Genomic DNA, 23,874 nt, shown 5'->3' with positions numbered 1-23,874 from the left:
CTACTCTATAGCACAGGGAACAATACTCAATATCCTATGAGAAACTATACTAGAAAAGAATATGAAAAAGAATATATATAATTGAGTCACTTTGCTCTGCAGAAGAAATTTACAAACATTGTAAATCAACTACAATAAAAATTTTAAACAATAGTAAAAAAGAAAAAAGTCTCCCAGAATACAGAACAAAAATAAATAAAAATAGGAAGAAAAAGTTTAAAACTATAAAAGAATGATCTGGAAAGTCTGAAGTATACTATTAAAAACCTCAGAAAAAGAGACTTAAAAAATAAAAAGGAGTGACTGCTTCAGGATTATAGGGTTTCTTTTTGGGGCTGATGAGCATATTCTGGAATTAATGGTACTTGTTGCACAACCTGTGCATATACGAAAACTCACTGAATTGTCCACTTCAAAATTGTTAAAGTGGTAAATTTTGTTATTTGAATTTTATCTAAAATTTTTAAGTCATCTAAAAAATAGAAGGAAAAGGATTGTTGTGATACAGATAGGTGAGTATTTTCCAGAGCTAAGAAGGGAATCACACCCTCACACTAGAAGGGCCTCTTGAGATCTTTTTCTTCTTTGTATTCCAAAATCTTACAAGGATATATATAGATAAGAACTTATTTCACTTATTCTGCTCTTTGAAGTAATGAAAGAAAAACTTACGATGATCTGAGGAGGATTAAAAAGGCAACAAAAGTATGTAGAACTGAACAAAGCTATAAACTGAAGCAGTGGCTGTCCTCATGTGCTATAAAATTCCACAGCTTCACAAGTAATCTAAGTTCTCTAGGGGAGGGTATGTTTACATTGGACGCATTTAGAGAGCGTGCCTCTTAATGACCTCCCGACTACCAAGACTTGGGGATTCAGGTCCTAAAGAACGTTTCGGAAGGAATTCCCCCTAAGAAACTTCTGGTTGGTTACTGTGCTGTTGAATTTTGTTTTGCTTTGATGGCATGGGTGATAGGAGTTGGATTTTTCTTTGTTGATTTACTTTGTATACATATAAAACTGTCACAGAAGTCAAAAATTAATTTTTAAAAGAAAAAATTTACTCAGAGAAGCCTGCTTTCATCCTGTCCCCTCCAACCCATCCTTCTGCCCTACTCCTAATTAACAACCATTTTAATTACTTTCTGTCTGACCTTCCAGCATTTCCTTTTGAAAGTATAAGAAAAAAAAATATGTATGTATGTTCATATGCTGCTCCCCGCAACCCTTTCCTACACAAAGGCAGCATACTAGAGGTGTATGTCTATGGATAAGAGTTAGATATTAGTAGTATCATACCCTAAATTTATTTTCTTTTTGTCTTCTCATAACACTTTATACATGTCTAATAGCATTTATCACATTTTTATAGATATTTTTATGAGACAATGTCTCCTTCTAGACCATGAATTGTCTAGGGACAAGAACATAAAATACGGAAGTCTATGGCTCTGGCACTAATAACTGCTGTATAAGGTATCATTAATCAGATTGTTACATAGTCAAAGCTGAGTAAATATGGATATGAAAACTGAAACAGATAATCTAGTGATCCTTAAATCATTTGTTTTCCAAGTTAAACCGACTTCCAAACTGAGAGTAGGAGAATTTTTTAAATTTTGGGATAAAACTGTTTGGGACTTGAAAGCATTTGTCTGTAATTCTGAATAGGTTTATACTCACAAACTTTAAAAATTTATTTGGTCAGTAACAGAGCTGAGTTGTGTAGCCTGGCTTATAGGTCCTTCAGACTAATTAAGAAACTAGTCAGAAGGGAATTTCTTCTCCTTATCTTAGTCAGGGGCTGATCCCACGTCTGAGATCTGCTCTTTCACTAGCTGTATGACCTTTAGGAGAATGACTTGACTTAACTATGGGTTTCTACTGTAAAATAGGGATGATAGTACTATTGCAGAATTGTAAAAAAAATAAAAATAAAAAGACAGAGTTAAGGTAGTATAAGTTCCTAACATGATACCTGGCACAGAGTAAATTCTCACTAAAAGTTAGCGTCCGCCTTCTTTTCCTTCCTTCTTCTATCTGCCAGTTTATCATCTTATCCAGACTTTTCTTATCTCTCAAAATGTTTCATGTTTCAAAACCGCCTGCCTCCCCCCTACCCCAATCAAAATTCTTATTTTCTTAGCAAAACTATCTCAGCCAGGTAGTAGGAGAAAAGTAACATGATTCACCCTCATGATTAACAATTTTTAAAGATGTGCTTTATAACTCGGGTCTTTAGTAACATTTGGGGCAGTATAACAAAGTTTCTTTTAGCAAAAATCGTTCTCAGTCAAGGCAAGAGAGGTAGTTTCTGATCTGAGGGGTAAGCCCAACTGGCTGTTGCAGGAGTCAGTTCCATTCTGTTGATGCTTTCTTTCCTTCATGTGAACTCACAGATTGTATAAAATCATTCAGGTTTTTCTTTTCCTTTTTTTTCTTTCTTTCTTACATTTCAGTGAGTTACAATGGTAGGTCTTTTGTGAGAAGATATGTGAGTTATTTTTAAATGCCTGGATTTATTTGACTGTGGGTATGTCATCTTATTCTGGACGTTAATAAAACTTAGAACTTCATGAAGTCACACTGTGACCCACATTATGTCTCAGGGGACATGCTATTCCAAAGGCGGGGGAGGGGGAGCTTTCTGCTTTTATCCTTCTCTGTGGATTATGAGTGTAGTTGACTTTATTTATTTGGCTTTTCTTCCAGTTCTTGGGCTGAAGAGCCTGCAAGAATTAGATAAAGATAGTGACCATGGGAAAGGACTGTAATAAGCAGAGTCGTCTATATTTGAAATGAAAAGCAAGATTAACTTTGGTAACGCAGGTCTCAGCCTAGGTTAGCTGGGAAGTGACAGTGCAGGGTCTTTTGTAGCAGTGTGTCATTCTACTGAGCAGAGACCGTGCAGATCTCACTAGATGATGGTTGTCCTGAGGTAGGTATATGCTTATAATGCTAATTCTACATAGTTTGTTATTTTTCCCCTGATAGTTACTAAAGGAACAGAAAGTATTCAGCTAAAAAAATTTCTTCCCCCATACATGCAGCCCCCCCCCAAAAAAAAAAAAACCCATCTCTTCTCCCTGGTGATTCATTTCAACAACTTCCTCCCACCCCTGACAAGAGTTATGCGTATTTGTCATGTTCATACCTTAAGCGTTAATTCGCATCACATGAACATATATAGGAAAAGTATAGGTACCTGCTAGAAATGGGAGTTTTTACGGAGACAGGTATAAGACATCAGTCAATACTGGATAGCCAAAAGTCAACTCGAGAGCACTGGGCACCGTGGGTGTGGGGAAGAGGGAGTGGTACAAAGGCAGAAAACAGGAGGTGATTTAGAGTAGGAAGTGAGAGGATCCAAAGATACAGACTTTGCAGTTTAGCTTTTAGTATCCTGGTGGCAACTATGGGCCCCTGAAATCCTATGTGATGTCTTTGTCCTGAGTTCATCCTCACCTGTGGATGAGATGAAATAAAAATACTAGTTTGGAAGTTCTAGGCTAATCCAGTACAGCCCACTGCTTTTCCTTCTTTTTCCTTCCTATCTGCTTTTAGAAGAATGTAGAAGGCAGTGGCACCCTACTCCAGTACTCTTGCCTGGAGAATCCCATGGATGGAGGAGCCTGGTGGGCTGAAGTCCATGGGGTCGCTAAGAGTCAGACACGACTGAGAGACTTCACTTTCACTTTTCACTTTCATGCATTCACTCCAGTGTTCTTGCCTGGAGAATCCCAGGGAAGGGGGAGCCTGGTGGGCTGCCGTCTATGGGGTCGCACAGAGTCGGACACGACTGAAGCGACTTAGCAGCAGCAGCAGCAGAAAAGAAAAATAGCATAAAAGGAAACGGAAGAGACTATATCTCCACTGTCCTTCCCTATTCTTTTTTCTAGGCCTCTGAAACCTGAACTTTAAATGTTTGCTATTTAAGTTTGAGTCAATAGAGAGACAATGTGTATGCCTGAAGGGACACAGACATTGGCATCATAGCAAAGATAACGGTTATGGCAGGCCAGAACATCTGGGCAGCACTCATAAAAAAGCAAATATGCTTGGGTTGAGCGTGGTTTACATAGTTGAAGTAGATTGTTACTCATTCACTGAATAGGTGCTCAAAAGTTCCTGTTGAATGAGTAATATTATAGGGTGGGGAAATAGTAAATATATACACAAGCAAAACATAATCATAAATTGTATTAAATGCTGTAAAGAGAAAGAATAAGGTAGTATGATGGAGAATAACAGAGGATGTCAGAGAAGGACTCAGTATTTTTCATATGAATCTTGAAAACCTCTAGTTTTGGCAATTTATTTGCACGTGCTCTCAGTTACCCAGTTGTATCCACCTCTTTTGAGACTCCATGGACTGCAACCCACAAGGCTCCTCTGTTCATGGAATTTTCCAAGCAAGAATACTGGAGTGGGTTGCCATTTCCTACTCCAGGGGATCTTCCTGACCCAGGGATCAAACCTGCATCTCTTGCATCTCCTGCATTGGCAGATGGGTTCTTTACCACTGTACCACCTGGGAAACCCTTTGGCAATTTACAGATGTGTTAAAATGTACAATAAACATTTTTATTATAGTACTATCAAAACTTGATAATCATCTGTGTTTTGTTCCATTTAATTTTTGCTCTTACTATTTATTAGCTTTTCGAATCAAAACTTTATCCACTCTATGTGAAATTTAGGGTATATTTTGGTCTTTGCTAGATCATTGATCATAATAAGCATTTGTAATTTCAGCTGAATGAAATGACCCAAGTGAGTGTTACAGAACACATATTCATTCATCTTACTCCATCCTCCAAAACTACCATTCAGCCAAGTAGAGTGATACAATTATTTGTGTGTAGAATAAAGTAGCAAATTATGTTAGAACTACTATAAAATAGATTTTCTAGAATTTCCATAAAAATCTCTTTCAAGAGTTTACTTATGCTAAATTTCCATTTTGTCAAGTTTATCTAAGACAGATAGGATAGTAACTTTCACAGAAACTAGGGTTTCAATTGTGAAAGTTCCTGAGTCTCCTTTAGAAAATGAAAAATCCATATGTTGTATACTCCTTTCATCTTGAAAAACTTTATGTTATGTGACCAAATACCAACCCAGGGCAACAGGGCAAGAATGAGAAGATTGGAGCAAGTCATAATTTGGTTGTTGATTGAAAGCTTCCTTCTCTCTCAAATGGGGGAGAAAACAATATCTTGCCTGCATTTATCTGCATTCCATCATATTTAAAATACTACAAAAAATTTTTTAACAGTAATTAGGTCTATTCATGATATTTCACCAAAGTTTAATTTATTCACAGTGAAAGAACTTTTTGTTCATTTATCAGAATGATCATACATCTACTATTAGAAATTTTAGTTATATATGTTCCTGTGCCTTATACTTCTCAATTATAAATTTCAGCCCTAAAAATATACTCAAAATTTAGTTTCTTTTTTGATCAGTGCTCTGTTTAGAAAACATTTTGACAGATCATTAGAATAAAAAAATAACAGATGAATTCTTTGCTTTTCACCAGGGAAACTAAATATGAGGCACATTCCTATTAATTACTGAATAAGCCACATTTTGGTAACAGTATCCTAATATGTCATTTTGGGAATTTCTAGGAATCAGCTGAATTCCATTACTCTTAACTATGGGCAGGCATTAGGGTCCTCTGTGCTACTCAGGTGGGTGAAAATTGTGTGGTGGAAAACTGAGTTTTCGGCTGCAAGGGCCTCAGGCCTTCTCAGGGTGGGAATCCTCCTTGTTAAGAACGTTATGCTTTAGTTTGACTTTCATTTTACTTTATTTTGAATATGGTTTTGCCTTGTCTGAAAGTTCACAAAAAGATAATTCTCAGTGTTTAGGAAAATGATCACTGAGATTTGGGTGTTGCCACATTTTAACTTGCTTGCAAGCTCTCTCGCTCTTTCTCCAGATGACAAGATGTCTGAAATATTGCATGGGACATACTTACATGCAAAAATTGGTTGTTTATCTGAAGTGCAGATTTAACTGGGCATCCAGTATTTTATCTGGAAGACCTCCTAGGGTCACAATATATCTTATTATCCAAAAGACAAAGACACTTTTGAGAGTGAAATGGGACACTGTTGGTAATTATGACAGGATAACAGGCATAAATTGGGGCTATCTAGGAAAACAGGAAAGTATGGCCAACCTAATTACAAGGTGTTTTGAAAGAATTTTTAATTACTGGTTTTAGATCTTCATAAGCAATCACATCTCTATGTCATTAACTTGTATAACTGTTAATCTTTACAAAATGTACTGCTTTATAATTTCATATTAAAAATTTGATTTAGGTACCCTTAAAACTATGATGTCCTAACTGTTAGCTAGCTTCAATCCGGACACATGATTAAAGTTCTTTTTTTTTTTCTGGAAGAGTTTGAGAAGGATTGGTATTTTTTAAATACCAATATTAAAGAGAATTAAAGTTCTATTTCTTCATGAGTCAAATGAGGAGCCAACCACTAGTACCTGAGATTTTACAGTTCAAAATTTGTTATTTATTCTTTCTTTATATTATTTATATATGTATGTTTTGCCATCAGCAGTTATAACTTAACAAGAAATTCTATGTGTTTTCAGTCTTATATTTGGCTTAATTCTTTCCTTTTAACCTATTCTTGTTTGTTGGGATTTAGTAAATAACCTATTGTTCATATTTAGCTTAACCTTCTTAATTGTATATATATACCCTTTTATTTTTCCTTACTCAGACTAACTAACTTCATTCTACAGATCCATCCATAAATACATGAGTACATACTACATGCCAGCCTTTCTGCTGAGTGCTACAGTAAATGTGACCTGGAATGTAAAGTAGTCATATCCTTAAGGGGCTTAGAGCCTAGACTTGATATAGTTGTCTCTCCCTATCTTTGTGTATTTCAGCTGGTTTTCTCTCTATCTTTCTTATTGCTGTGTCTCCTTTAAAGTATGATATAATTAGTATGTCAGGAATAGGTGAATCATAGTTTTAAATAGGAGTTGTTATGTTTTTTGTCTTATTCTAACATCTGTTGATTCACAGAATTTTAGAGTTTTGGCTACATTAATGAGATGTCTTTGGAGAAATAGTTTTCTGTGTTGCAATTTATGAGGTGGAATAAAAATGTATCAAAGTCCAATATACTGGAACTGCCTGGGACCTTTGAGCAATGAGTTGACCCAGATAACAATTTTCCAGGTTGTTTTAACTTATAACACTTAAAGGTTTAATATTTGATTTCTTAAGAAAAATGTTATATATTTTCTTTCTGTTATTGTTCTAAGTGTCAACACTAGTTTTATATAATAATTATTTTTAAATGTACTTTATATTGTACTATATTAATAATTTTAAGATATAAAATGATTTTTACTTCTTACTCACATGGTGTAAAGCATATATAGTGGAACATTATCCATGTTTCCTAGCCACCCATTTCCTTTACAATCTGTTTTTATCAGTATTTTGTATATTCTTCCAGAGTTTGCATGTACAGATCATTATTTATATATTCTCTTTCTTTTGGCACAAATGCTAACGTATCATATATACTGTTGTGTACTTTTCTTTTTTCACAGAGATGATTCCTTATTAAAACATTAAGAGCTCAACGCTTTTTTCAGATTCATAATATTCCATGCTACAAGGCTCCTACTAATCACTTCTTTTATTGTTTTCACTTGTTGGCTATTATATGTAATATTTGATAAATAGATTCTTAACATACCTCATTTTGTGTGCGTGCAGCTCAGTTGGCGTGTGTATATCATTCCTGGAAGAGGAATTCCTATGTCAAAGTGCATTCATGCATACTTACATGCCTTTAAAAATGGGTTTGTTTTTCTTTAGTCTAAAGACAAATGTGTTTATAGTAAAAACTTAAAATTTTTCAAGTGTTACAAAAAAGAATAAAGAGAAAAATAAATTCCCCAAGCACTCACTCTCACTTCCCAGGTATAACATTTTCTTGTCAGTCTTTTCTTGTGATTATCAATTTGCCTGATTTTTTTTCTTTTTATTTATTTGGTTAAATATTTATTTGTTTGGCTGAGTCAAGTCTTTGTTGCTACATGCAGAATCTTTCACTGTGGTACACAAACTCTCTAGTTGTGGTGCATGGGCTCAGTAGTTGTGGCGCGTGGGCTAAGTAGTTGTGTGTGGAGTTAGTTGCTCCAAGGCATGTGAGATCTTAGTTCCCCATCCAGAGATCGAATCCATGTCCCCCTGGATTGCAAGGTGGATTCTTAACCACTGGATCACCAGAGAAGTCCCTTTTTTCCCCCTTTTTTAAAAAATATAAATAAACCAACAGGGACCTACTGTACAGCACAGGGAACTGTACTCAATATTTGTTATACTGGGGTTTCCCCAGTGGCTCAGTGGTAAAGGGTCTGCCTGCAGTGCAGGAGACAGAGGTTCCATCTCTGGGTCGGGAAGATCCCTGGGAGGAGGGCATGGCAACCCACTCCAGTATTCTTGCCAGGAGAATCCCATAGACAGAGGAATCTGGCAGGTTATGGTCACAAAGAGTTAGACACAACTTAAGTGTTAGACACAACTAAAGTGACTGAGCATAAGAGAAGAAAATCTGAAGAATATATATATATATACACACACACAGTACTGTACAACTGAAACTAACATGATATTGTAAATCAATTATACTTCAATTAAAAATACCTATATATATGACTATGGCTTCCCATTATGTATATACCATAATTTATCCATTAAGTTCCTTATTGATGGGCATTTAAGATGTCTCTGGATCTTTTTTTATACTACAGGCTAAGCTACAGTAGAAAATTGTGTAGATGTCTTTGTATACATATGGATGTGTTTCTATTGGATAGACTTTTAGAATTAAGGAATATATGCATTTTAAAATTGTATTAGTTTTACTAACTGCTTTCCAAAAAGATAGCTTTATTTTATGCTTCTATCAGTATATCTTTGCTAACTATGGCTGTTAAACTTTTTAACATTTGCCAACTTAGTAAGGGGCAAAAGGAATTATTTGAATTTCTTGTATTATGGTTGACTTTGATACCTGTTTCTTTTCTGTATATTACTATTTGTGTCCTTTACCCATTTTTCTTATGGGTTGTTTGCTTTTTTTATTGATTTGTAAGTATATCATCTATGGAGAAATTAGTCTGTAATCAAGTATGTTACAAATTCTTTCTCAGTTTTTTTCATTTTGTTTGTAAATATATATAATTTGACCCTAAAGAGATGAGAAGGAGGTGGGGAGTGGTGGGAATGAATTAATAGAGGATCCAAAGCAAACAACAATTTTTTAAATAAGAAAAATGACATGACAAAAATAACATAATCCCTTTATCTCCTTAGAGGGAAGAATATATAAACTAGAGACTGTACAGTATTTAGTATGTATGAAGTATAATAACCATTCTACAAATATATTTATTTTTTATATTTTTCCTTCCAGAGGTTCTATCAGCTATGATTAGTGTGCTGTTGGTGTATATACTAATGGGGTTCCTCCTCTATGAAGCTGTCCAAAGAACTATCCACATGAAATATGAAATAAATGGAGATATAATGCTCATTACTGCAGCTATTGGAGTTGCAGTTAACGTGATGTAAGCTGTATTTTTTTTTTAATTTAATAAGCTTTATTTTTTAAAGCAGTTTTAGGTTCACTGCAAGCACTTCTCATATGTACGCTATCCCAACACATGCATAGCCTCCCCTTATCGACATCCCTCACCAGAGTGGTACACTTGTTAATACAAGCCATGAGCTGTACATTGATACATCATTACTGCACAGAATCCATAGTTCACATGAGGGTTCACTCTTGGTGTTAAACTCATTCTATGAGTTTGGACAAATTTATAGTGACACTATCTACCATTATAGTATCACACTCTGTATTGTGTTCACATTAATATTTTCAAGTACTGTGAACTTAGAGACTATTGTGTATGCATTCAATAATGTGCAGTGATATTTTAATATATTTTGAAGTTTTATAGTACATTAATTTTTCTTCTAAATGTTAATAAAATACTGTTGTGGAATTATATAAGTTTCTCATGGGTTTGCTCAGGTATACTGAAGTTTGACTAACAATCAGGAATTTAAGTAGGACAAAGTTTTAAAAATAACTTTTATAGTATTTTTATTTTAATAAGTTTTTCTAACTACCAACTTTTTTCCTAAAAACTAAAAAATCTTTAATACTTACTTAATCATTTGGGCCAGGGTTCAGTAAACTTTTTCTGTAAAAGGACCAGATAATAAATATGTTAGGCTTTGAGAGCCTCTTTTATATATACTCAGCTCTACTGCTATAGAACAGAAGCACCCACATTTAGTATGTAAACAAATGAGCATGGCTGTGTTCCAATAAAACTTTATTTGCAAAAGAAAAAGAAAAAAAATGTATAAAACAGGAAGTGAGCCAACTATGGTCTACAGACCCTGGTTTGCCAGTCCCTGTACTAATGGCCTCCATTCATACTTAGAGTAAAATCAAAACATTTTACCATGGCCACTTTGTTAGATCCTATGTACCTCTCCAGCTCACCTCCTAGCATCTTGGTCACTTTATTGTAGCCACAGTGGCTGTCTCGCTTTTTAAAGCACATAGAGCACATCTTCATCTTAGGGCCTTTGCCCTGGTGGTCCTTCTGCCTAGAACACTCTTCCACCACCACTTGCTTCCTGACTTCATTCAAGTCTCTACTCAGAATTCTAGTGAGGCCTTTTCTCATCACTCCCCATCACTCTCCATCTCCTTGCCATGCTTTACTTTTTCTTCAAAGCATTCACATTGTCAACCAGTACATTATGTATTTATTTGTTAATTCTCTGCCCTCTCTCCTGGAACATAAGTTCCATGGGGATATGTCTGCCTTACCACTATTTTGACCCCAACACCTAGAACAGTACCTGATACATAATAGGTGCTCAAATATTAATTAAATGAATGAGTTTCATGTTGCCTCATTAGTGCCTGATTAGTAACAAATATTTTAATCAATAATATTAGAAAGAATAATAATCTTTTCTTTTATTCTTAACAGAATGGGGTTTCTGTTGAACCAATCTGGTCACCATCATGCCCATTCCCACTCCCTGCCCTCAAATTCTCCTACCACAGGTCCCAGATGTGGACACAACCAAGGGCAGGATAGCCTGGCAGTGAGAGCTGCATTTGTACATGCCTTGGGGGATCTGGTACAGAGTGTTGGTGTGCTAATAGCTGCATACATCATACGATTCAAGGTAACATAATCACTAATTCTTCGATTTGAAAATATTATTTAATTTCAACATTAAAAATGACTGGACTTCTCTGGCAGTCCAGTGGTTAAGACTCTGTGCTTCTAATGTAGGCGGCATGGGTTTAATCCCTTTTTGGGGAACTAAGATTTGGGGAACTAAGCCGCTGTGCGGCTCGGCCAAAACAAAAAACAAAACTAAACTAAAGGTCACAACTATCTTTTATCAGTGTGCTAGACACCAGTGCCAGTCCTATTCATTTTGCGTTATGCAAACATACCTGAACTATCAGTATCGCTTTTTTATTAGCACTAGTCAGAATAGTATCACCTCAAGGAATAACTTATCTATTGGTTTTGGTGGTGCTTTCACTGAAAAACTCAGTTTTAAGCTTTGTCACTCAACTACTAGGTATTGGAATATATACCGGAATGAAAATTCAGAGATCTGAGTTCTGGTGTTGGCTCTGGCTGTAATGCTTTGATCTTAAGCAAGTCCCCCAGCTCTAAACTTGAGTTCCCTCCACCTTAATATGAGGGGCTTAGACCAGATGGATGGCTGCTGAAACTCCTTTCAATTCTGATAGTCTGTGGCTTGTGACTGGAAGATTTAGAGGAGGCACAGAGGAAAACAGCTGAATAAACGGCTAAACTTCTGGAAATGGGTTTCACAAAGAACAGTAGACATTTCTCGACTGGCAATATCCAAGTTCTAAAGATATGCTCCAGTCCTGCTAAAGAAGGGACAGAGTATGCCTTGCTTTGCTTTTCAGACTTGTTTTATGTCTGTTTGTATTTAATCACATATTTTTGATTTGTCTCTTTTCAGCCAGAATACAGGATTGCTGATCCCATCTGTACATATGTGTTTTCATTACTTGTGGCTTTTACAACCTTTCGAATCATATGGGACACAGTAGTGATAATTCTAGAAGGTAAGCTCTCTGGTATCCCCATTGTGAGTTTATTATTTCCCTAAATCAGATTGGGGCTGTTGGCGGGAGGGATTCTCTAGGGTAGGAGTCATGTCTTTCCTTTTACTAATACTTATTAGTCTATAATACCACCTTACATGAAAAAACATTCAAGAGTCAATGCACTCTCCCATCTATTACCCATTTGATCTTTATAATAGCCAAGAAAGGTAGGCAAGGCAGACATTATTATCCCCATTTACCAGCAACAAAACTGTGGCACAGTGGGGTAACATAACTTCATTAAGGTCATGCTGCTAATAAACTGTGGAGCTAGGACAAGAATGCAGCTCATGATTCTTAATGTAGTTATGTTTAGTAATTCATGTATTAAGTCTGTAATTCCCATTTAACTTGCTATTCAATTTCCAACATTCCTGCCTTACTGATACTAAGTATAAGCATGTAACTGTGAGTTCTCAAAGTAGGTTTATCATCATTGTATATTCCTTTTTCGTCTATCCTAGCTTATTTATTAAAGTATTCTGATTTGGTTGACATTTCTTTTTGGTGAGCATTTTTTTAAGTATTTATTAACCTCTCGTGTATATCCTGCTATATATATGCATAGTTTATCTCAAAGTTTTAATGTAGTTTAAAGTACTAATTTAAACTGAATTAGGTAAACCCATTTGGTTTCTTTTCTTAAACAATGTCATATTAGTAATATATAACTTTTTTCTTAAAATAGCCTTTATTTATAAATGATCCATTCTGAATAGGTGTACCAAGCCATTTGAATGTAGACTATATCAAAGAAGCTTTGATGAAAATAGAAGATGTACATTCAGTGGAAGATTTAAATATCTGGTCTCTCACTTCAGGAAAACCTACTGCCATAGTACACATACAGCTAAGTATGTTGCTGACGGTAAATGCTGGGGTTGGTGGACTTCTATCTTTAGAATTAAACAACCGTCCTTAGGAGTAAATAGGAAGACTTTTCTGCTGGAAAGATTTATTTTAAGGGAAGGGTGAAGCTCTTCAAAAGGTGAGTTGCAAGTCAATATAATGATAGCAGAGCGGTCATTTTCTCTCTGATGAGATATTACAGATAGATTTTTTGCCTTCAGATTAAAGGCATAAAGTATATTTATATGTTCTTTCTATATAGAAAAAGCTAGACTCTATGTTTTTATTTAAACATTTCACAGATTGATGCTTTTTATTTTTTATCAAAATAATACATGCTTATGGCTTTTTTAAAAAGACTACAAAAGATGAAAGACTTGTAATTGATGTCTAGTGTTCTTTCTCTATGCAAGAGTGCACTAGAGAAATTGGAATAAGAAGAAGTCGTTCTGGCTTTGTGAACTGAAACACTTCTCTAACAGAATAGCTTCAAGAGGGTAGAACTCAAACTAATAAAAACATGTACACAGAATAGTATGATTGTTTTTTTGCCCTTTGTCTTGTTCACTAATAATGTAACAGTGTGCAGTGAATAGTAATGATATTTTCTTGATATTGCAGTTCCTGGAAGTTCATCTAAATGGGAGGAAGTACAGTCCAAAGCAAAGCATTTATTATTGAACACGTTTGGCATGTATAAATGTACTATTCAGCTTCAGAGTTACAGGCAAGAAGTGAACAGAACTTGTGCAAACTGTCAGAGTTCCAGTTCCTAACTGTGTATATATGAGAGACTGCTGCCTTATTTATCCTGCAGTCACAGATGTGAGAGCAATAAATGCACACCTGAGTGAGAAATGGAATCCCTGACAGCTATGTCACTATCAAGCACCGGTCTCTCAAAACAGACACTCCAGCCTGCCAGTGCTAGTTTCTGTTTAATGGTAAAATGAGACTTCACCATGATTCTCATATGAAGATGTTTCTAAAACACTGTTTACAGAATGAGACATGACTCTACAGATACCTCACAGAAGACAATCCAAGACCGTACTTCACTAATTATGACAGTACATGTCTTAAAGAAAGCATCAAGAATTCAGTATTTGCATTTAAAAATCCTTTTTAAAGACCATTTTTATATCAAGCCAGTGCTGGAAAACTGATTTTTTTTTATTATGTAATCTTGAACCCAGCTTCTTGAATTTGACACCCACCTCTCTTTTTACCAAAATTATTTCTCAAAGTACTACTAATTATCCAGAGAGTGGAATAAGCATGTATTCCTAGAGTTTCAGAAATGTTTTATTTCACAAATAAGTTTGAATCTTATTGTTATAATTTGTAATCAACTTTTTCCAGATAGTACAGGGTTTTGTATCTCAAAGTTAGCATTTTTGGTTATTTGTAATCTTATCAGAATCAAATATTTACCTATTGTGGCCACTGATACTAAATTGTTTAGGAGATATTTTCTGTGTTATTCTGAATAGCAGAAGTGAATCATAAACTCAAATTATAATATGATACTTTGAAAAAAAAAAACGGAGTGAGAATGGGGTGTGGGGTTTCAGATTTAAGTCTTCCTGAAATCACTTGTTCATGGAATTATTTTAAGAACAGCAAGAGACCACAGAAGGTAAACAGTGACCCTCTGTCCTTTTAAAAACTGCCTTGCCTTTTGTACAGGAAGTTGCTTGGTACCTTCCTTCCTGCTTCCATGCCAGTTAACCTGTGGGAGCCCTTTCAGGGTAGAACTCTGGGCAACTAAGTTTCAGTGTGCCCTCCACCTCTCCTGTAGACCAACCACCTTCCTCCAGGAATAATTTCAGATCAATGACACGGGTTAGGGATTCTCCACGGACTCCAGAAATCCTAGGGTATAACTTTGAAGTTTTTCCAATAATAATATCATAACAGAAATGCCCAGAGGGATTGGGGGAAGATATTACTCTGAGAAGACAAAATTTTCAAGGGTTTTTGACCTTGTGTGTTCTTATGTTTTGAAGCAGGGGAATGGGGATGGACATTAAATCTGTTGTGGGGAGGCTAAGCATAAAAGTTTTCAGAGCAGAGGCAACTAATTGGTAACAATTGTGTTAAAGAGGCAGCTGTGAATATTCATGTTTCATTTTGCAACTGTTGGTTTTGAGATTATCTTTATGCATGTTAGAAATCCATTTTCAAGAAGAACAGTTTCTTATACCAAGAACAGATACGGTCCTTTGACTCCTCAGAATCAGAGTAGAGCAGCAGTGTACCAAGCAAGTTGTGAACTGAAATCCTAGATGGGCATGCAGATGACTCCTGATATAAATGAACAGGACACATGCTTTATCTTTCTGCCAAATACCTCACTATGTAATAAACCTAAGACAAAACCTGGATTTACCCCAAAAAAGGGTTGATGAGGATTAATGGTTTGTAATAAAACCTCGTGTTTGTTAAATATTAACTTTATGAGATTCTTACTGTGAATCTATTTAAAATAATGATTTGACTTTTTCAAAAATTTCAGTAGCACATAAGCTGTTGAAATCAAAATAAATATAAAATTAAAATACAGAGGGCAAGTAAGAATAAATGGGAGGCATTTCAGTGGACATTTGGGCACTTGTAGACTTTGAGCACTTAGCAAGAGAAGGAAAAAGAATATGCATTAATTATGCTAATAGTTTCCCCGTATTTGCAAATTGTTCCTCATAGCTACCCAGCTTGTTTCTTATAAATTTTCCTTTATCTTAAATAGCTATATCTGACTTTTCATAAATAACCCATTCCTTGGAAAGTTACTTGATGAAACAGTCTGAAATACATTTGAGGATTGAAAGGATCCTTTTGTAAAACGCAGAAAGACCAAAAACTTTTGTAAATCTTATAGTGTTCTCCTTAAAATGAGAAACACATGAAGTTTTCCTATGCTTTCCTTTTTGTAGCAAGGACTATAGACTTTGTACTGGTACTTCACTGGGAGTGTAAGATTTGAGGATTGATAGATTTAACTTCTAACTTATAAGACCTGCAGAGAAGGATGTGAACTTAGCAGATATGACCAGGAATTGCACAGTTGGTCTGTCCTTCCCCCGCCTAGTTACAGCCCCTAGTTAGACTCCTCAGCCAGCTCTCAAAAAGGGCTCTCCATTGTCCAGCAAAGGCAGTGGCTGTTTGTATAAACACCTAGCATTATTAATTTTGCATAAGGAAAACAGATCACAACATAAAAACTGGGCAATTCTTCAGTGAGGTGTATTTTGGTTATCATTTGCAAATAATCAGAATTACTTATGTGTATAACCTGTGTTTCACAGCTCTGACCGGATGCAGCATTTTGACTTTTATGGCCTATTGTTTCATTAACGACCATGCTGCTTTAGAAATATAAAACGGGGAATATAGTTGCATAAAGCATATTTCAGAGGGCTTTGAAATGCAGAACCAGAAGCGACGAAATTCCTCCATACATTTTCCATTAGCTATTCCCTGTGTAATGTGAGCCAGGATTTTCACAGCTTGCAGCTCCCATCAGTATTGTTTGCCAAATCACTAGATTTCTTATTTTACTGTTTTCCACTTCAGGTGCTTCATTCCCATTTTCTAAAACTAGTTTCCTGCTCTTAGGAGTCTCAGTGTTCTGGTTCTACCTCTTGAGCTCAGGTGTCCTCACTGAGTGTTTGTCTTCAGTAGAATTTTCCCAGAATAGACACAGGCAGGATCAGATATGTGAGCTTCCCTTTCATTTTAATATGAGGAAAAACCATCCTTCAGAGACAAAGCAGCACTTATAAGTGTGTTTCTGGGTAAGGTAGAACCTTTGTTTAAGCTGCTGATTGTTCCTGATCCAAATTTCTCTGCACGCTGAGCTTTATGGTAAGCGTGGTAGAACTAGATGCACTGCACAATCACAAGCCAGGATCACTGCTAAGATTCAAATAACCACTCTTACCACAGAGAAGTGTTCACTTCTGAAACAAGCACAATTAGCTAAATGTGTTTTCTTCAGTTGGTTCAACGAAATAAGGTGTTCTTATATAGAATTTGAGCCCCTTTGGAATAAGGTTTTAGACACTTTTGCTGTTGCCTCTGCCTTACATAGAGTAAATTTAAAGTTACAGAATGTGTTCACAAGACTAGTTCATCAGGTTCAGTTTGTCTTTGAATCAAGCTTCACTTAGGAACCAGTTGGGTATTGTTAGTCACAAATGCAGAGTGACACTTTGCAGGATCCTCTGTTGAGGGGAGGCCAGCTTGATCCCCAAACTGTTGATTATGCCTAATGTCTCTCTAACCACGATATCATTTGCAAACCGTAGCTACAGATCTGTCCTGTGAATCTCACCAGACAGGGCTTCACATTTATGTTACAGATTGCTAGCCAGGGATATTGCTTGTGATGCCAGTAAGAGCACACAGATTGTGGAGAAGAACCATCGTGGGAAGTCCTCAGTGTTAAATTGTGTGTGTGCCCCTCCGTTACACATTCCAGCCAGCCAGTCATTGAATTCTCACTTTCAAAAGATTTAACCCATTCTTCTAGTCATATTGTGATGACCAACAAACATTTTCTAATTTTTGGTAAGATTGGAAAACACTTAAGAAGACTTTCCCAGTTAAACCTATGACAGTGTCAATTTAAATGTTGCAATTAAGTATATTCTGAAATAACTGCAACAAAATTGAAATGTGCCAGTATGTCAGCTTTGCACCTGAAAGATAATGTATATTTGGAAAGCTTATGCTTCTCTAAATAAATACATGTTAATAAGTAAGCCATATCACACTTTAAGAAATTGTATATACTTTCCCATATACGCTTTCAGAAACCAGGTATTTTGCATAATGATTGATTTTAGAAAGATTTTGAAGCTGGAGTCTGTCCTTGTAATTTAAAATCAAACTATAGTATATGTATATGTACTGAATTTGCAATCTTCAAATTGTAATTTCCTATACATTTATTAAAGTATTGTTTTGCCATGTGGTTTATTAAAAAAATGAAAGTGTACAGTGCCTTAAATTTCTATGTATTTAAAATTGAATAAATAATCATAATAGGCCTCAAAATGTAATCTTCATAGAAAAGCATTGGAAAATAGACTTTAAGCTATTTAGTTTTAGAATCTCCAATTTAATGGCCTCTTAGATGTTTAAGAAATAAACCTGAAGAAAATCTTCCAGAGAGGATAAAAGAGAGATTGAAATAACCTTTATCTTTTTATATCCGTCACTTCTTAAAAAAATTTTTTTTTGGCCATGCTACATGCAGGATATTAGTTCCCCCAACCAGGGATGAACCTGGACCCCTGCAGTGGGAGTGGGGTGCCCTAACCACTGGACCTCCAGGGAATTCCCATATGAGCCCCTTTTGATGTCCCTGCAGCCCAGCAACAATGGCAGAAAGGAAAGAAAGAAGCTGCTGTGGGAGTGAGTTTGGTGAGGCCCATCGGAAAGTGTGAGCTTAGTGCCCCAAGGACCTCCAACCGTTTCAGACCAGGGCTCAGACACCATACCTCACTGGCCCATCTGCCACAATCTGTTTGTATGGCCTAAGTTTCTGAGGGTGGTTTTCTCATCTTTTAATGTTAAAAAATCATAATAATATTTCATGATGTGAAAATTACATAAGGTAAATTTCAGCATCTGTAAATAAAGTTACTTGAACACAGCCACACTCATTCAACCACAACTGCACTCATGCTACAGTGGCAGAATTGAGTAGTCGTGACAAATATATTTACTGCTTGTCCCTTCATAGAAAAAGTTTGCTGGCCTCTGGTGTGCTCTGTTGTACCATTTCAGGACCATAACAGCATAAATGGATGCAGCAAGCTCTCAACAGAGCCCGCTTGGAAGTTCCTGTGATTGGTTGGTCTGACAGCTAACTGAGTCACCAAAAGGTCTTCTCCTCCCTTTATCATTTTTCTTTTCTTTATCCCCCTTGGAGTCTGGGGCCAAAATATAGAGAAAGGGTAGCAAGATTTCAATTACCATGTTATACATAATGTTCAGCAGCAAAGCCATTTTCTACAGCACCATGATCACCAGCACCATTTAAGAATATTTTTCAGCATAAAGCTTATTCACCTGAATTTTTTAATTTTCACATAAGTTATGACCAAAAAAAATGAATGAAATAAAAATATATACATGTTGAATACCTTCCATAGTTGGTGCCAACTGGGAGTTCGCAAACCAAAAGATAACATTTGATCTGCTAAGTGAATTGAAAATTGCTTATAAGGCTTTTAAAAGAGTATGTTCTTTAAAGTTTTTCAGGTACCCAGCTAGTAAAAGACAACTATTTTTGAAAATAATAATACAGTTTTAGATATATCAGTAAGCACTTACCTGTTACATACTCTGTGACATACTCTTTGGTCTATTTCTATTTTTTTGATGTTTTATTTTGGGGGTTCATGTCATATATTAATCCTAATTTGGGGTACCGATCTTATAAACTTGTTTATGCTAAACTTTCAGCCTTACTTAATATATTAGAATAATATTTTGGGGTTATATTTCAGTTCCAACTATGATCTACTATAATTGCTATAAGCTGTGAAATAAATGAAGCATATATAAAAAGTATGAAGCCTATGACTAAATATCTCTTCAGGAATCATGGAGATAAGATGTTTAAACCTCCTAAAATTGTAAGGTTCAGTGAAGTATCACCAATGAGCTCATCATTTTCAAGCAGCATTCTGGTTTCAGGCTCTCATGTGACTTTTACAGGACATAAACTGTAAATTTGGCCTGTGTGTATTACCAAACATGAAGATGATACTTTGTAAGTTACCAAATAGCTTCCTTGTATCCTGTCCTGGACTTTTCAAAGACTTGTTCTGGTTTGACTTTTAAATTCCTATTGTCTATGTTTCACTTCCCAGTTTTTGCACATTGGTTTGTGGGTTGTGGTGGTGGTGGGTTTTTTTGTTTTGTTTTTTAATACTTTTGTTCATTTTAACAAAATGCTGAAAGTATGGAGAAGATGTGTATGGGTAGATTTTTCTCCAAAATATATTGAGGTATTTCTTGTTAAGAGTATAGGGGTTTTGTTGTTGTTGTTGTTTTTGAAAAAGAAAGAAAGTAGCTTTATTACTTTGCCAAGGAAAGGGGGAACACAGTAGGCTAGTTCCTCAACAACTGTGTTGCTGGGAATAGCTGGGATTTTTTTAAATAGGAAACTTTTACAGACCTCATGAAGCAAGGCTAGCCTTAGAGCAAGACTGTTCCCTTGACTTTCCTAGGACTGAGGAAAGTCAGTCTGTCTGCACCTTCTCCTATCACCATTCCCCTATATCCTTTCCAGAAGAAACTTGCTAACAGCATAAAGCTAACAGGGATATATTTACCTCTGAACAGTGATTACATTGAATGTTTGGCCTTGAACTTCAAAACTGGGCTGAAGGTAAGAGTTTCCTGGACTTCCATTCACTAATCTATCATATTCAGCTGTGAAGGCTCCAAGGCAAATCCTAGTTCCAACAGGTTTTTTAATCAGTTACAGCTTGACTAAAGTTTCAGTATTTTCAGAACATAAGCATATTCCATCCTCTCTTTGCTTTTTTGTGTAAGAACATTTTCCAAAGCCCAGGTTATTATTTTTTTAATCCCTAAGACAAAGTATTACAGAATGTAGAGTGTTTTAATCATTGATATGTATTTTTGATCTTAGAAGCAGTCTTGAATTTAAGATTACATGGTACTGAAATCAGGACATCTCACAAAGTTGGTTCTATTGGTTGGAAATTTTCTTTTTCTAGAATAGGTTGAGACTCCTTCCAGATACTGATTTTATAATCATTCAATTAAATATTGCTCTTTGAAGGCCACCTTCATACCACTGAACACGTTATGGAATAGAGCATGAAACTCCTATGTATTTTTAAAATTAAACAGGAAATTAAACTCTATTATGTTTTTGGAGAGCATGTTGGGTTATACTGTCACCCCTACAGATAGATCCCACTCCCACTAGAAGTGGCTTGAAAAACTGTAGGATGAAATCCATCCTTTGGGTAAAAACACAAAATCCTTCCAATTAGTGACTGCTTACTGCCATCCTACCTCCCCTACATCAGCCAAACTACAGTCAGCTCTTGGTTGATGGGGGAAGCAATGATTACTAACATGTACTGATCCATTACTGCCCTTCAGACACTGTACCATGCACTTTTTTATGTATTATTTAATCCTCATGATGGTCCTCTGAAGATAATTATAATCTTCATTTTGCAAGTGAAGAAACTGAGATCAGAAAAAATTAAGTGACTTGCCCAAAGTCCCATAGGTAGAGCAGTAATTCAGGAATAGAAATCACAGATGACTCCTGAATATAGTTATACACGTGTAGTACAAAAACATGTAAACATGTAATACAAAAGGGATGCAATATAAACTAATGCAGTTAAAATCACAACCAGGTTTTAGATAATAGGTGTATAAAGTAAGAGAAGTATAATAGTTTAGGGAACGTTCAACCTTATATAATTACTTGCATGATTAGCAAGAAAGCAGCCAAAAGTTTACCATTTGTTAATTGAGTTCCTGTGTTCTGAGGTACCAGGATGGCACTGAATCGGGTCCCAGCACATCCCCTTCCCTGGCCCTTCCTCTCCTTATTCCTCAGCCCTCAAGGCCATGACTGGGAAGGGCTGGGATCCAGGCCACAGGCCTTGGACGCCTCCTGGCCTGCAGCCAGCCATTCCTTTTAAGGTCAGGACACTGCATTTCCCAGCCCACAGTTGGTCTTGCTTGTGAGGCGGGAAGGGGAGGGAACTCCATGTTACAGTCAACATACCATGGCATCTATTGGTCACAGCAGCCCCCCCAAATCTTAATTCATGCATGGTTTGGGTGGGGGAGGAAGGGGTTAAATTAAGAAGGGGCTGTACCCACCAATTGGCCTTCACCAAGACGGGATAGAGACAAAGAAACAGCTCAGAAATGCTGCATAGAGAATGTGAACCCACAGGAAACAAAACAAAACACAAGCCTCTGGTAATTCATAGAAATTTTCAAGAAGAGAATGAACTTCCCACAAGTCATGGAATTATCAGCTAAAGTTGATCTCATCTTGCTTGGGAGTGGGTAAAATCTGGTTGTTATCCGAGTTAGTTACTGTTGCTGCTGCTGCTAAGTCGCTTCAGTGGTGTCTGACTCTGTGCAACCCCATAGACTCCCCCATCCCTGGGATAGTTACTAGGTAGCTCCAAACCAAACAGATGCTCTCATTGTGAGCTCGCACAGAGGCAAAGTCTCTCAAACGGTTTAGGTTACCATCCTGGTTCTCCAGAAGAATGGGGGAAAATCACTGAACTTCTGTGCCTCAGATTCCCCACCTGCAGAATGGGGATAATAAGTGTCTCTACTTAATGTGACTTTTACAAGAATTAAATGACCAACATAATCAAAGTCTTAAGAACACACAAAACTCGAATATCGGCTATCCTAACTACTGCAGGTTAATTTCTTCACAAATGCAGACTTAAAAAAAAAAGCTGAGCATTGCATCTTGCAAACCCAGAACAAGACAGACTTTCTTATCCTCTGCTCCTTCGTCTCCTTTATCTGGAAGACCTTTTCCTCAAGTTGTTTACCTCACAAAAATCAACTCATCCTTTAAGACTCCTCAGGCATTATCTCTTTCAAGAAGCTTTCCTTGCCTTCCCTATTAGGAGCCCCTTCTCTAGGCTTCTTTGGTGGCTCAGACAATAAAGAATTTGCTTGCAATACAAGAGACCTGGGTTTGATCTCTGGGTCAGGAAGATCCCCTGACAAAGGAAATGGCAACCCACTTCAGTATTCTTGCCTGGAGAATTCCATGGACAGAGGAGGCTGGCAGGCTACAGTCCATTCGATCGCACAAAGTCAGATATGACTGAGCAACTAACACACACACACCTCTGTGCTCCCCTCCCTCATTCTGTCGCCATCACCCTGGAAAGCCACCACTGTCTGATTACCCACAAGCCCCCTGGGTGAGACCTAGGTCTGCTCTTTCAATTTCCAGCATTAGAGACACCGGAGGGCTGCATAAATGTTCCCCCAGTTGGAAACTATACCATCATCAAATATCAATTTATACCCGGAAACTTTTTTAAGGCGCCCTAAAAATCCCCACCGCCAATGTTTTAACCTCTTCTCTGTAATGTCACTGAAACCCACTCTTCTATAAAAATATTCCAGATCAGTTTTTGATACTTAGGATATGTGTAATTCTACTACAGCTATGCAAGTATTTATGGTTTTATCTTTTTAAGACTGCAACAGAAATTAGACACTTTTCTGAAACACCCAAGACAGTTATGCAATTAATTGCAACTAAACTGGTGCTCTTTGCATGCAAAGAGTTGATTCATTGGAAAAGACTCTGATGCTGGGAGGGATTGGGGGCAGAAGGAGAAGGGGACGACAGAGGATGAGATGGCTGGATGGCATCGCTGACTCAATGGACGTGAGTCTGAGTGAATTCCGGGAGTTGGTGATGGACAGGAAGGCCTGGCGTGCTGCGATTCATGGGGTTGCAAAGAGTCGGACACAACTAAGCAACTGAACTGAACTGAAACTGGGGCTAACAACCAGCAGTTTTTATCACTTATATAGCCTGATAATCTCTCTTGGAGTCCAATGCAGTGGTAGAACTGAGCTGGTTCCTGTCAATTCTAGCCTTCTTGATGACTGTTTTTATAAAAGACTTTTAAAAAGATGAATAAAGTGATTATTTTCTGCATAGGGGAACAGCTCAGGCTACTTTCAGAGAATC

The 23,874-nt window shown here is 36.6% G+C and overlaps 1 protein-coding gene across 1 annotated transcript in view; it reads left to right on the top strand.

Annotated features, from left to right (window-relative positions):
• Positions 1 to 18,101, top strand: part of SLC30A4 (solute carrier family 30 (zinc transporter), member 4) — a 30,339-nt gene extending 12,238 nt beyond the window's left edge. The window contains exons 4-8 of the mRNA XM_010847756.1: positions 9,483 to 9,636; positions 11,086 to 11,287; positions 12,113 to 12,218; positions 12,980 to 13,114; positions 13,731 to 18,101. Coding sequence (XP_010846058.1) covers positions 9,483 to 9,636; positions 11,086 to 11,287; positions 12,113 to 12,218; positions 12,980 to 13,114; positions 13,731 to 13,885 — 752 coding nt within the window. The 3' untranslated portion in view covers positions 13,886 to 18,101. The remainder of the gene's footprint in view (positions 1 to 9,482; positions 9,637 to 11,085; positions 11,288 to 12,112; positions 12,219 to 12,979; positions 13,115 to 13,730) is intronic.
• The last annotated feature ends 5,773 nt before the right edge of the window (positions 18,102 to 23,874 follow it).

This window comes from Bison bison, unplaced genomic scaffold (assembly GCF_000754665.1).
Source record: "Bison bison bison isolate TAMUID 2011002044 unplaced genomic scaffold, Bison_UMD1.0 scf7180017864254, whole genome shotgun sequence".
Taxonomy (NCBI): Eukaryota; Metazoa; Chordata; class Mammalia; order Artiodactyla; family Bovidae; genus Bison; species Bison bison.
This window is presented reverse-complemented; position numbering and strand designations above follow the sequence as displayed.